The sequence below is a fragment of the Benincasa hispida genome, chromosome 12, assembly GCF_027475165.1.
Source record: "Benincasa hispida cultivar pf3 chromosome 12, pf3_genome.v1.1, whole genome shotgun sequence".
In the NCBI taxonomy this organism is placed as follows: domain Eukaryota; kingdom Viridiplantae; phylum Streptophyta; class Magnoliopsida; order Cucurbitales; family Cucurbitaceae; genus Benincasa; species Benincasa hispida.
In genome coordinates this window covers 45307842-45323432 of record NC_143489.1, presented here as the reverse complement: position 1 = coordinate 45323432, position 15591 = coordinate 45307842, and the positions used below count along the sequence as shown (strand labels likewise).

Here is a 15591-nt window from a genome sequence, read left to right as displayed (position 1 = left end):
TGCAAAATTCTAAGGGAAAAGTTTCAAATATGAATCAAATTTCGTTCATAAAAATCTTAATCTCATTACAAATGAAGGATAGAAGGTTTTATATAGCCTTATAGAGATCCTAATGTATTTTATACAAATAAACAAAAATCAAAATAAAGCATTAAAGTTCTCTTCTCAACTTTCATCTTCCAACCACCTTTTAATGTAAACTCCATTAATGACAGCGGCCATCTTCCAACTACCATATTTAATACATTTCTTCTATAAACATTGACTAGACATAAATTTTAATATTTAAAACCTAAAAATTAATTAAAGACAACAAATAATTCTAAGATTAAAATAATGAAAATTAGATAAAAACAACTAAGTTTACTAATGCAACTCATCAGTCCCGAATGTAGCTTTTCAAAGCCTCCAAATCTTCAACAAAAAATTTTTTAAACATTGCTCATAAAACATCTCTTTAACTTTATAGAAGAAAATTGTAGTGATGGTAAAGAAAGCTAAGATCATAAAAACAACATCAACAATCAGAAATCAGACGGAAAATTTCTAGGCATCTAATCTCAAAAAGTGGGCAAGCAAAGATGGGAATCATGGTGAGGGTGGCCTAAACGCTCATCTTCATCTTCAGACAAAAAGTATATCAGATACACCTATAAAATTGAAATAATAAAATAGCAAAAATAAGATGTAAAAAAAAATCCGTTCAAAATTGACCTCACTTAGAGACTTAGTTTCAATTTTTCTTCTGACATCTTAAAAGTTTCCATTGTCATTAGAAACTGTTAAAATATAATTCTGTTTCCTACATTTCAATTAAGAATTATGTCGGAGAAAATACTCCTAGATTATAGGAGTTATAATACCTCGATAGTTATAATGATAGAATTTAGTTGTACGATTACAGCCTGGTTTTGGCAATTCCTTTTTTCTAAGCCCCTAAAAAATGGCCTTTGGGTACTTATTCAAGCTATCCTTTTCCCTAAGCCCCTATTGAAAAAATAATAATAATAATAATAAAATAAATAAATCAACCCCCAGGACTGGACGCCGACTCAAATTTCAAACATCCAAACAAAGACTTTCCCTTTTTGTCATTGTTAATCACCACAAAAAGCAACAGTATCACACCACATTGATGCAATAACAAAAGCTCATACTTGGGCCAAGCAGCTAAAACGCTAGCTCCAACGTTAGAAGAACAAGCATTTTCGGAGACTAGCCCGCTTACTATTACCCTATGAAAGCTATTGTCTGATCCGCTTACTATCTGCTTACTTAAACCACTAAAAATATCACTACGGAACAGACTTGAATTTCACAATTTATTTAAATTCAAGGTACAATTTGATAGAATTGAACTATAAAATAAAGTTTGACCAACATGACCATGTAAAATGGTCCAAGAAATTGCATAAACGTCTCTGTTAGTGAAAACTTATCTATAATATATAGGATTCTGGCGAACAATACAGTTAAAATCAATGTTTTTACTGTCATAAGAGTTCATGCTTGTTTGAGAGACTTCTAGTACGTATCTTTTAGATTTCAGCTTCTATATCTTCACTTGTGTTTAGTTAGAATGACTACACAAAATTTACAACCAAAAGAAGGAAAAAGAAGAAAACTTGCAAAATATATACATACAAACTATCTTCATTCCTCTCTGGGAATCCACCTACTCCACCACAGGCTCTTGCCTCGTCGACTTAGCTCATCCATGCTTTCATTTAACGTTTTTAAGATCTTCCGTTGCAGCTTGAGAATCGAAGCCAAAGCATTTCTTTCAGCGCTTGCTTTCTTCTTCGGCTCCATTTCCTGCAAGTTCATAACGAGACAACAACAATCAGAATCTACATTTGAGAAGCTCGAAGAGAGAACCAAACTTTCCAAAACATTCTTTCATTTTTCTCACAGAAGAATGATTAAAAAAATAGATATTTTTCATAAACAAACTTTGAGCTCAAGAAGCTGAGCTTCAGTGAAGCCACCATCCTGCTCGGTTCCTGATTTTGCCATTAGCTGAATGACCCAATTAGCAGCTTCAGTGTAGTCCTGTTGTGTAGCTCTAAAGAACTGCAACCTCAGTTTCTGCACCAAGGACAGAGCTAATAAACCTTCCCTGTTAAAATATGGGTGAGCTAAAGCTGCTTTAGCGCTTGTTCTTTGTCGTGCTTTGTATCGAACCATTGATGTCAGGAGTTCCCATCCTATTCCTTCATCTAAATTCAACAATTCAAAGCCCTTCCTTAGGTCGGAACTAGCTCGAGGCTCTACGCTTTTCCTCCAGGCAACTAAGTCGTAGTCACATCTTTTCAACTGACGGTTGAATTGTATCAGGCCGCTGTCTGTCCGTAATGCTGGAAATGCCTGTGAGAAGAAACCCGATTACAAGTCACAAATAAATGATATGCATCAACTAGAAGTTGAAACATCACCTCTTTGCTAGAAATCTATCAACATCTCAATATTGTCTACATTTGTTCATTTTCTGCATTCACGATTTGTTTCTAATAAAACTACAATTTTTCATCAGCCTACTATGTTGTGACTAATTCTTCAAGATAAGTGACTAACCATACAACATTTGATGTGATATATTTAATATCCGTCCATACATTGGAACTTTTTATATTTCAAGAAATAATTAGGCACAACACAAGAAACAAAGTTGGTAGACTACAATTATAACAATTTAGACAGTTAAGGCAGTGATCGACTTACCATCTGTAAGAAGATGAGACCGGCACTGTAGATATCAAATCTATCTGGGAGGTTCATCTGTTAAGGACATGACATATCATCAAAGTCAAAGACCATAAATGAAGCTTAGAAATTTTCGCATCGCCACATGGATGTTATACAATTCTGCACCTGCCAAAGGACTGGGGAAAGTGCAGTTGCCACAGGAGCTGAGGGAGCAGACGGTGTTTGTGTGCTCATGATGTATTGCTCTGGGGCCGCATATCTTCAATGGAAGAACCATACATTTATGTAATAACAAACCAAAACTACTAAAAATATAAGTAATGAATAATTTGGACTAGCCACCATCCAGTTTAGTCATGCTTGTTTTTAGAAAGGAATTGGCATTGCTTTAAAATTGATCATGTGTCATCAGTGAAATAGACAGTACAGTCAAAGGATGATTATATGTATCTTTCTGACATTCCTTGTTTTTCTCTAAAAAGAAACTTGTGCTAATAAGAGAGAGAATACAAGAGTATCGACAGGAACCAGTTTCATTTTCTATTGAAACAAGGAAACAATTGCAAAATGACGAAGAAATTCAGAGAATCTTTCCCTTCCGCCCCAATAGGTTCTGTGAACATACCTGGGGTCCAATAGAAACTCCTTTGGAATATAGTTAATGCCAACTCGCAAATCAGCAGCAGCTCCAAGATCAATAATTTTGAAAGTGCGAGATCCTGCTCAGGTTTAATAAAATGAGATAAGAAAAATGAATTTGAATCTAAGCCATATTTATTTGCATTTGCTGCTTTTAACCTTCAGAGAAAATGATATTCTGTGGCTTGATATCCCTATGCACAATCCCTGTCGAGTGAAGACTATCCAATGCAAATAAGAGCTGTCGCATAATTGTCTGAATGATTCTATTCTCCCTTTCCAACCCTTTGGGCAACTGCTGCCCCTCGCCGAGAATCATCCTCTCTACCTGACTTTCAAAGCCACCACTTAGCTATCTAATTTGGAAAGTTTTTAGTTACAGCAGTGATTTACATCAAACTAACTCCTTATTCAAATCCATAAGTACTTGGCTAGAATTTTTTATTTTACAAATGAATCTCCATTGACAACTATGAACTCTCAAACATAATGTGACAGAAAAAATTCTCAAGTATTTACTTCCAAGCCTCCTCCAATAGGGGGGAAAAAAAATTGTTTTCCGAAACCTCCAAAAACCATATATTGTCATACTAATTAGTTCCAACAGCATTCTAAGAAAATAACAGCCGAGAGAAAGTACCAACATTATAGGGAAACTCTTTGCTTTGCATTAAATCTGCCAATGTAGCTTCCCCTTCAAACTTCCATATGAGCCAATATTCACCATCTCCTTTCTTTGAAGAGTTCTGGGAGTAAATTCAACATTATAGTTAAAACAACAGAATAACTCCAAAATATATAATGGTTATTTTGTTATTTTATGTAATAGCAAGTTTTCGAAGTCCTAGGCTACATTTGATAACTACTGTACTATTTGATTTTCCCTTTCTACAAACATTATCGAAATCTTAGCCATATTTTACAAACACAGACTTCCCATTACAACTACTTCTAGTTTTTCAAATTTACCAATATATTATATTTGGAATACTAGGAATTGGGAAATATAAAAGGTAATAGTTGCTGAAATGCATTCGGGAACCGGATCTGTTTTATAGGTCGTGCAATTGTATCCTTGAGTCCTAAGGGTGAGGATCCCTAATCCTAAAATGGGAGGATCAAAAAAGAAAAATGTCTTCAATCTTAAAAAGTTGATAGACACTATGTGTTGCAAAATCATCCCTAATCCTAAAACGGGAGGATCAAGAATGGAAAGGCCTCAAATGTTTAAGAAATGATCGGGTATACTAACTTAGTTTTAAACACTAAAAACCCAAAATAACTATGAAACAGGCAATTAGTAAAATGATGTCCTAAATTTGAAGGGTTAATATAGCCAATGGATCGATGTGAGAAAGCCTTTTAATTGATAGGTGATCCTTCCAAAGGATCCTTACATTCTCCTTGAAGTTATTTTATTGGGCCATCCATTCAGATTGCAAAAGGAAATTTTATGGACGAATCTCATTCAGGCTTTTTTGTGGTCAATATGGAAAAGAAAGAAAGCATAGGACTTTTGAATCGAAAGAGACTACTTATAGCATTTTTTTTATGATGTCCTTTATCTTGCCTTTTTTGGTGTAATGTGAATTCTCTCTTCTCTTCCTATTCTATTTTCTCTCCTTTGTCCAATTAGAAATGTTTATAGTAACTTCTTTGATTGGAGTTTCTTTTTCCCCCTATTTTGTAATTTCATACATTAATGAAATTATCTCTCATCAACAAAAACAATAGTGATAAAAAAATAAAAGCCAATGTAGCAACACCTCAAGGAAGCCATACACAAAGTCTGCACAGCTATTAGCACAAGCACGTCGAACTCGCTCGTTCATCCAAATTTCAACTGCACCATACTCGGTAGCCTTTTTCAAGACAAGGTCACCTTCCTTCTGGTAAAATCAGAAAATGACGTTTTAACACATGTATACATGCATTCTTTGCACATTCAGTAGCTAAAGCTAGCATTCATTTTATGCTTATGTCTTCCTCAAATAATACTAAAATCGTAAATCAACAATTATTATGATGATGATCATTAAACAAGTAATAATTTTTCATGGCATATAATTTCATAGTTAAAAGTGGTAATTACAACAGAACTTTTCTTGAACCATGCTTTACCAAAAGCACTACACTCAAAAGTCAAAACTCTCTTCTTTTTTTCTTTTTTCTTTTTTTTAATAAGAAATCGAAGTTTCATTAAGAAACATGAAAGGATATACAAGGCCATACAAAAAATAAAATTAATAAATAATTCACACAAGGCGAGCCCCTAACCCTAAAAAATGGCCTCAAATCCAAAAGAATAGCACCTAACTGATAATTACAGAAGACCTTAGAAGCCACCACCCACAAGAAAGTATAAAACCTAGTATTTTCCAGAAACGCCTCAAGACGATCAACCCCTCTACAGGTCCTACTATTTCTTTCAATAACACCACAAAATCAAAAAAATAACAACAAATAAATACAATTTCCCCGTGCCCTTAAAAGGAACAAAAGAAACCCCAAAGGAGTTCAAAAGCGACCTCAAATCAACTGCAAAAGTGGCAACTCCAGAACAACTGCTCAATATCCTACACTCAAAAGTCCAATTTAAATTTCATCTCAAATTCATTCTTAATGTAGAATAATGACTAACTTAAATAAGGTGCTCGTAGAACAATCATCTGAGAGAACAAATTAACTTAAAATGAGAAGGGATGTAAAACATGGCAAGCTCCGAGTGTACCTTGTCTGTAGGGTTTTTAGCCAGTGACACTCTATAGACCACACCAAACGCTCCTTCTCCCAACTTCTTTCCCAAAACAAAATCATCCTGCAAATGAAAAACTTCATTTCCTTAGCGTTTTCCCATTTCAACGACTAAAATTCTCAACAAGGATCAGTCACCAAAGAAAATTGCAGATATAAAAAGAAACTAGTCATTGGCAAACCTTTCTGAAAGTGGGTCTCAAAATCCTCTCAACAAATGCAAGAATAAACATGTCAAAGAAGCCAGGAGCCACTCCAGGAGTGGCCCAGAGATAAGAAAGAGTGCCCAAAGCCAAAATAGCACCAGGAATTGTGAGGGTTAAGCCATTAGACTTAGGCAAAGTGCTTCTGTATATGATATCACCGCACTCCATCACCGTACAAGGAAGCCCCACTCCCACACCCACAAAGAGATTATGAACCACATCGATCAGCTCGGCGCCCAGAGCCGAAACCAGTACCCTTCTGGGATTCTGAACGGATACTCTCCAAAGATAGGCCGATTTGTGTTTGAAGCTGAGCTTCTTCCCGATAAATGGCGAAATGGGTTGTTTCAAATGGCTCAGTTGGAGGTTGGTCACTCCAATACTAACCCCACCTGCTGCAGCAACGGCGGCCATGGATGAAAAGAGTGAAAGGGGTAATCCGCAACGGGGAAAGGATACGCCAGGGAACAGATACTGGCGCTGATTGAATTAAGCTTTGATTTGAATTTCAACCACAAGTGTATCGAAATTTCATTTTTGGATTTTTTTTCTTTTTTATTTTGTTGAATAATTTTCAGGTAGTTTGTGATTATGTGGAGGTGAATCGCTGGGTTGGATTGAAGAAGTGATAAACACCACAAAATACAAATGAGAATGAGACGCAGAGTTGCGTATCTGTAATTTGGTATTCTTCGTTTTCCAAGTTCATTATTAAACTTTGGTGTCGTCTACTCTTATGGCAGGTCCACGCTTGGCTTATGTGTTGCTAACTTCTTATGGTCCTTCCTTCTCCAACCCTTTGGAGTTTGGACTACACAAATTATCTTCTCTAGAGTTGAAATTTTTGACACTCAACCCATATTTGTTCAAATAATAATGGTAGTAATGATCATAATATAAATGTTAACTTCTGATCTAGCCAATAATATAATCTTTAATACATTGAATTATATTTCATTGGCCATCTAAAAAAACTAAACTAGTACGATTTGTTTATGGGCCTCACTTAAAATTTTGTGAAAGTAATTTTCGAGTAAGCAATAAGACATTTCATAAAAACTTCTGTTTAAGTAGAAAATATGATAAGCTTATGAGAAATTGTAATGGGTAGCAAAATATATATATGAATATTTACAAATCTAACAATAGTTTTTTATACAATAGCTTCAGATGGAATGATAGTGTATAATGCTAAAGTCAAGTGTTGAGGGATTGTAACTCTTACATGAGACTTAATTAACATCTAATATACAATTGGTTGATTAAATCAATAGTATGACCATTGAATTTGAAAATTAAAATTTATGAATAATGAGATGTTGGTGTATAAAGTTTAAAATTTGATCTTTTACAAGATACACTGTCTCATATAGGGTTTAGAGAAATCCATGTATTTATCCTGAGTTGTGTAAATTGGACTACAAAGTAATATTTTTGCTTTTGAGGCAATAATTTGCATAGCCATAATATATCCTTAAATATTTGAAAGTTGTTTCATATATGAATTAGTTTATCCACTTTATGAGAGTGTGTGGTGCAAGGACCTAGTAAAGGATATTTGTAAACACCAAGATGTAGGAATAAAAAAAAAATTAAGAGAAACATCCTGGTGGTGACCAGATGGTATTTGTTGACATAATAGTTTGAATTATATAACGGGATTCTTTAGGCTAAAGTGTGAAAGGATCTCCTAGAAGGTCTAGAACTATGAGACATGTCTCCAATAGGATATGCTAACATGTAACAGAAGCAACATAATCAATAAGCACTCTAATTACATTTAATCTTGAGTTCTAAAAGCATATTAAAACACATTTTTCATAAGTGTGTTTCAAGTAACATACTTTTGATGAATTTTCTCCAATCCAAGCTACTTCTTCAAGTAATTCCAGCTCAAATTCCTCAATGAACCACCCAGAGATCTTCTCTACTATTCTCAGCCTTAAATTTGAGTGGTGGAGCTCAAATTAGAGTGAATTTTTGTGAAGGAAGTTGGAATGATTTTCAGATGAAGAAGTCAGCAGCAGCAGAAAACATTCTTTTCCAGCTCTCTCTCTAAATCTGCAGGAATGGAAGAGTTTTTATGTTTAATCAACATGCAAGCCCTTAAGCATGGCACTTCAATTAGCAAATCAAGTGTGCTAGGTGTGTAATTTAAGAGGAGAACACCTCCTGCTTAATAAGATTGTGGATGTATCCACTAAACTAAAAACTAATTCCCATTTTACATCCAAATTTTAATTAATTCAAAAATTAACTAAAAAATTTAATTTAATTCATTCATAATTAATTAAATCTAAAATATCAAAATTCAACTTCTCAAATTGAATTGAAATTGAAAATTAATTTGGTTTTTAATTAACTAAATAACAGTTTTAATATCAAATATTATAATCACACATCTAATTTTAAACATGAATCCTATTCATGTAATTAATATCTAAATCAATATTTGAAAAACTCTCCAATTTCGTTTAATTTCGATAAATTAAAAAAATATTGATTAATTATATCGAATATAATTGTACAAACTCTAATTTGAATTTGAACTATTCAAATTCAAACCCTAATTTCAATTTGAACACTTCAAATTGATATCATTCCAAATTCACTCGATTTATTAATTCAAGGTGTTCATGTTTTACGAGCTAGTAGAGGGACTTATGGACCTACAAATCATGAGCTCCAATGATTTAAGATTAATCGGCTAAAACTCTTTAGACCAAATTAATTAGTATTAAGTCACATCACTGTAGCTCGATAGTTACACTCTCCTCACTGTAGATATATATGTGTCCACTTGATTTAATCATAAATAGTAAGTTGACCCTTTACAGGTTGTGTTGTAATAACGGTTGGGTCAATATGTTGTACCCCTAATATATTATCTTGCTCCTTAAGTTCCACTAATCCTCTAATGAACAATTGGTTTGTGATCCAATCACTAAACCGGATCCCTCTCGAGCCTATGAGAGGGTGGGACCCCTTGTTCAAGACCTACATTCAGTACTTAAGAGAACAACCTTTCTCCGATCACTAAATCGGGTAGTCGTGAATTCCGTCTTGCACCCTATGTTCCTAGTTATCTACCCAGTCTTACCCCTGAAATGGGAGGCTTATTAAACTTGTCCTATTGAGCCAACCCTCACCTATACAAATCTAAGGATAATCCCGAATAAACAGGAGTTTATAGTTAGCTCAAGATTAAGATCAAGTTACCTAGGTCATCTAAGCGAAATAGTCAGTCTTAAACAGTAAACAATGTTATAAAGTAAGAGTGACTTATTTCTTGGTCCAATCTTCCGCAAACTCATTGCATAGGACGCCCCCACTCCTCATGTCAATATAGGAACAAATTAGGATCACTTCGTTTGTAGCACCATTATAACAAATTGTAACAATTGCGTAGTGGATCGCATCCAATAGTATTACCTGAATAAGGCACCCAATCTTATTCGTATACTATAGACCATTTTGGTTATTTACTCAAACTTGATCCATCTTTATGTCTCTACATAAAGTTCAAATACGCATGTAATAGCCATGGATATTGTCACATCCCCTTCCAGATTATCCTTTTAATCTGGATAAGGATATGACCGTGGTAGTTACTAACCCTACTGCCAGTACCCACCATCAAAGCCTTCTAATCTAAATACCAACTTGTTTAACACATTAGTAGTATATGCATACAGCAAGCCTCCCTCAAGGTTCTACAAAGATACATAAACACATGCATATAACCATGACATAACATCTACGGAAAAATATTCACAAACGCCCTAAAACATTCCTAACAAAGTCCTAGTCCCTCTCAAAACATGTGTACATAAACAAGCCATCAACCTAAGTTCTTTTGAACAAGCCGGGCTTTTCAGTGGCAAACAGCAGCAGGATCAACCTCGAGGATTCTGACCGCTACCTAAAAAGGAAAACATTTGAAAACGTGAGCTAAAAGCCTTGTGAGTGACTTAATAAAAACATAAATCTCATGCTTAAACTGAAAGCTCGAAAACATAATACTGGAACTAAAATTTACCAAGCAAATATATACACAAAACTTTTAAAACCACCATTAAACATCATTATTCCTTAGTTGAGAACAAGCATACATCGCTCTAGTTCCCAACGTCTGTTACCGGCCAAGAGACCTATACTTCGGCCTCCTTTTGCTGGTATATAGCCTAGGAGACCCATACTTCGGCCTCCCTTGCTGGTATATGGCCTAGGAGATCCATACTTTGACCTCCATTTGCTGGTATGTGGCCTAGGAGATCCATACTTCGACCTTCCTTTATCCTTAGTTTAGAGTGAACTACTAGATCTAACCCTTAACGTCAACCTTAGTCGGGGAGAACCCTTTTGCTCAATCCCTCAACGTCAACCTTAGTCGGGGAGAACCCTTTCGCTCAATCCCTCGACGTCGTATTACCAACGTGCACGTGGTGTTTTCTATGTATCGTCAACACCTTCGGTACATTTATTCAAATACCTTCCTTACCTTCAATATCCGACTCACTTAAACTATCAAGTTCTCGAAGAGCATTAAAAGAATAGTTTTCAAATATAGCATAGAAAACTCTTTAGGATACATTCCCTACCTTCAGTATCCCTTTTCATTATGTTTAGAAATACCAATGTATGTACTTTGACAACCTTAGGTATTTAAAGCATAGTACATCAGCACTGTCATACCTTAGATACTTAGCTAGGATACTTTCTCATTGTCTTTTAGTATCCGTCATATAACTAATCACAAACATTTAGTTGAACACTAAGGCTTAGTGCTCAAATCATCAAACTAGTTCATCATGAAAACGGAGTTACTAAAACATGCTGAAAGTATTTAGACAAGATAACATATTTAAATCGTGTCAATTTTCATGGAAAACATGCTTTTCTTAGCATGAGAAATAACTTCAAAGAAATCATAGTTTCTAAATCATTAAAACATTAAATCATCACATAGTCACTCACAGCTCGTTGCCCTCTTAACGAGTTATACGCCTCTTCTAGCTCTTCTTGGCCTGAAAGGACATAATTCCCGGTTAACTACTTAGAATTCTTAGCAAAATACCTCAAATAGTTCATTTACTAATGGAACTTTCACCATCAAAGACAGCTTTACTAGTGAAATACTCATCATGAGTAAATTCTTTCTCATGAGCGAGATCAAGCTTTTCTTGGCAAACTTTCATCCTAGCGATATTAACCTTACCAACGAGATTCAGTCCAATTTCTAGCCAGATTTCCTTCTTGAACGAGATCCTCAGCATAAAATTAGCGAGATTTTCTTCATAAGCAAGATCCTCATTCTCCATATCTCGCTATAACTCTCCATGGTGAGTTGTTTGCTTATTCTCCCAAGTAGCTGTCTGCTTATGCCAGATTCTCTGTTACAACTTCAAAAATTCATAACTCAAAATCCATACCTCTTTTGAAGAAACTTCCTTCTAAAAACTTGTTTAGAATTGAGTTAATTAAAATTTCAGCCAAAAATTACTTATAGTTTGGCCTAGAGCTTCCAATCTTCACCTCGGGCCCTGATTAATCCGAGATTCTGCCTCTTCTGCTCTTTCTTCACTTTTGTTCTTCTCCTCCTGAAATCTTTCTCCAGCAAGACAACTTCGAAAACTAGTTTCTCCCAGCTTTCAAATGACACTAATTTTACTAATTTGCTCATGTAGATTGCTGAAACCAAGCTTTCGAAATTCCTCTTCTTTTTAATCTTCCTGCCGCCTCCCGAATTCAAGGATTAACCGCCACGTGCCAAACCAATAAGTGAGCTTTCTTATTTTGTGTTTTTCTTTTTCTTTCTCTATAGCTCCTATAAATAACATGGATTTTCACTTATTAGATATGTAATATATCATTCTTTTGGCTAAACATGCTTGTTTAGGAAACTTAGAATTCGGGGTTTACACTTAGTTACACAAGAGCTTATTTCTTCTTGCTTCCATCCTCTATCCCTCCTTAAACATGGCTTCATTTAACTCATTAGAAGATATTATACTACTTACTCTTACTTAAAGTAATTAGGGTTCGGGTTTTACAGATATTAGTTGATTGGATTTAGTTTTTATAACTGTAATTTATAGATTCAATAACAACTTTATTGAAGAAATGTTAAATAACATCTTTATTGATAATAAAATATATTTAACTTTACAAACTACGAGTTTTAGGACATACAACCCAATAGTCTCTAGTGTGCTAGGGCAAGTGAGAAAGGAGGTTCGGTATAGAGTATGTCCTAGGATACATGTCTCACCGACTTTAGTGCAAGTGCAAGATTATTGGGATGCATGCCCTTAAGCCTCGTAGTTAAGAAGTTATTTGAAATAATTGTTGATTATTTTATATATGCAATTATCCATTGAGGAGAGATCCAAGGTTATTTTAATTCATTCGAACAGTATGTTATGATATACAGATGGATCATGTTCAAGTATTAACCTAAGTGATATGTATGGATAAGATTGGGTGCCTTATTTTAGTGACACTACGGATACGACTCACTTTGTAAATGTTACAAGAGTTAGTATTACAAACGATTTGATCCAAATCGTTCATGTGGAGACATGCGAGTGGGGGTATCCTATACAAAGAGTTTCTATAAGACCGGACCACAAAATGATTAATCTCTCTTTATAACATTGTTTATTTAACTTTTCATAGGATGACCAAATGTAACCCATCTTCAACCCTGAGTGAGTTATGAACTCTTGTCTATGAAGACAATTATTTGACTTATATGAGTGAGTAGCCTGAATCGCCAATTCAATAAGCTTACCATTTTGGGAATTTGTCTGAGTAAGGAGCTGGAAACATAACTACACAAGATGAAATCCATTCCTTCCAATCTTTAGAGTCAGTAGATGAATTGCTCCCTTAAGTGTTGACTCTGGATCTTGAACAATGAGCCTCTCACTCTCACGGTTTTGTTTATGATAGGACAAATGATTAAAAATCGCGATATTTCGTTGAAATATCGTCAAAATATTGTCCAAAATCGAGGTACATATAGAGATATCAATGGTTAATGTCTTATATATATATATATAGAAGATGATATTACCGATATTTTGCTGATATCGCCGATATTGTGGTGATGTATATATATATTTTAAAATTCTACAACATTTATAGTTATAAGATATATTCACCTTGATTTATTTATCAAGTATTGTTGTTGTCAGGTTGGTAGAGTGTCATTCCAATAACCCTGAGCATCCAAGCCTGAATCCAGCTTTAGGTTTTTTTTTTTTTTTCAGATTTTTTATTCATTCCCATCCTTATTTCCTCTTACTTTTTTTTTTTTTTCAATTTTTAATCTCTCAACGTATGCTTAACTTTCCTTTTTATTAAATATGATATAAATTTTATTTTTATATTTTTTAGTTTGTTTTTCTCTCTCTATAATTCATAACCATCTTCTCTCCTCTTATCTGTTCTTAATTCTCTAATTGCATATCTTTTTTTAATTCTCTCACTATATATATACTTTTTTGATTTTGTATATTATATAATTTATATTTTGTTGTTATTTTTTTCTAGTTCATAATCCCAATCCTCTCTTTACCTCTCCTCTATTTTTCCCTTTTTTTAATTTTTAATTTGATTTTCCTTCCTATAATATATTGAAAATACACATTTTTAGAAAAATATTGATGTTAAACTAGATTGATTTTACTTCTAAACTAAATCGATCATACTTGATTGTAAATTATACCACTAATTCACTTAACTAACTCTTGAATTAAATATTCAGTTCATAATATTATTTCAATTTTCGGTATTATCTATTATCATTACCAATCATATTTAACTTCTTACTCATGTCACTTCTTTCCTATTTATTTTCAAGTTTTTTTCATTACACCTCATTTAGCTCTTCTCTCCATTTTTTCCTTTTTATTCCATCAATATATTTTCTATTTCATGTTCTAACTTTGTTTATTGATTATTCTATAATTGATATTTTTTAATAAGTAAAATTTATAGTTATCTTCCCTATCTATTATTTTTTAATTTATTCGCTACTTTCGTTTTCCATTTTTGTTTATATTGTATAATATAATTTATAGTTTTTGTTATTATATTATTGTTGGAATATCCAATAAAATCATGTTATTGTTGAATTATGAACCAAGTAGTTGTTGATCCAGATTTTAATTTACAAATTATTGTTGAATTATGAACCAAGTAGTTGTTGATCCAGATTTTAATTTACAAATTATTCAAGTTTACTTTTATTAGTACAACATTTGACATTTATTTGTATGACCTAGACTTTATTAATGAAACATTACATTCATACTATTTTTTCAATCTTCACTATTATCTATTATTCTATTATCAATCATATTTGACTTCTAATTATTAATCTATATGCTCAAAGTTATAGTTTATTACTTAAATAAGTTTGTTCTAAAATTTTACTAAAAGGAATTCACAATATTTTTATAAATTTCCACGATATTGGTGATTTTTCTTAAAATATTCGTCGATATATTTGTAAATCTGAGTAACGATATTTATACCGATAACGATATTTTCATCCTTGGGTAGGACCATAAACATGTTCATTAGAGGATCCTGGGACTTAAGAAGCAAGAGGTAAATACAGGGATAAAACAGTAATTTGACTTAGCTATAGTTACACTTAGTTTGTGAAGAGTTGACTTTCTGATAATTGGTTATATCCATCGACACAGAAATATATATGTGATTGTGGGTTTTTAGTGGAGTGACCCACAGTTAATGAATGTTAATTAATTTAATTAAAGAGTTTAATTAATTAATCTTGTATCATTGAAGCTTTTAATTTGTAGACCCATTAGGTTCCCTTGCTAGCTCACTAAGGATAAAACCATAATTATTTAGTTTTAGATTAATTTGAATTGTTCAAATTAAATGAGGGAATACAAATTAATTGTATGAGATGCCATTAATATAATGTATATGGATACGTTATAATATATAGTTAATTTGAATGAGATTCAAAACTAAACTTTATAATATGAGAGAGATATATACCTGAATAAAGTTCAAATATTAATTATATAAATGAGATTTATATAAAACTATAAGTTAAAATTAATATGAATGAGATTTATATTAAAATTATATGTTATGAGAGATGACTACATTTGAATATGATTTAACTATTATTTTAGTTACATATGTGATATTTAACTTAATGGTTAATTAAATATTAATTCATTGTTATTGTTATTTATTTAATTATATTTAAATTAGATTTAATATAAATTATATAAGATTG

General features: G+C 33.0%; 1 protein-coding gene across 1 annotated transcript; it reads right to left on the bottom strand.

Annotated features, from left to right (window-relative positions):
- Positions 1–1424: 1424 nt before the first annotated feature.
- On the bottom strand, positions 1425–7063 carry LOC120067853 (serine/threonine-protein kinase STN7, chloroplastic). Its single transcript, XM_039019455.2, has 10 exons — positions 6282–7063; positions 6077–6163; positions 5112–5234; positions 3990–4091; positions 3505–3673; positions 3332–3425; positions 2872–2965; positions 2722–2778; positions 1954–2367; positions 1425–1815 (listed from the first exon to the last, which is right to left on the bottom strand). Exons 1-10 carry the CDS (start codon positions 6717–6719, stop codon positions 1654–1656), a joined length of 1740 nt encoding a protein of 579 aa, XP_038875383.2. The 5' UTR covers positions 6720–7063; the 3' UTR covers positions 1425–1653.
- Between the last annotated feature and the right edge of the window lie 8528 nt (positions 7064–15591).

What these genes read in the sequence shown, in the direction of transcription:
- LOC120067853 (XM_039019455.2), bottom strand. Translation starts at nt 6,719, where the DNA reads ATGGCCGCCGTTGCTGCAGCAGGTGGGGTTAGTATTGGAGTGACCAAC. An exon ending in TGAGACCCACTTTCAGAAAG is followed by an intron (nt 6,164 to 6,281) that starts GTTTGCCAATGA and finishes TTTCATTTGCAG; the next exon opens with GATGATTTTGTTTTGGGAAA. An exon ending in GCAAAGAGTTTCCCTATAAT is followed by an intron (nt 3,674 to 3,989) that starts GTTGGTACTTTC and finishes TTTGAAAGTCAG; the next exon opens with GTAGAGAGGATGATTCTCGG.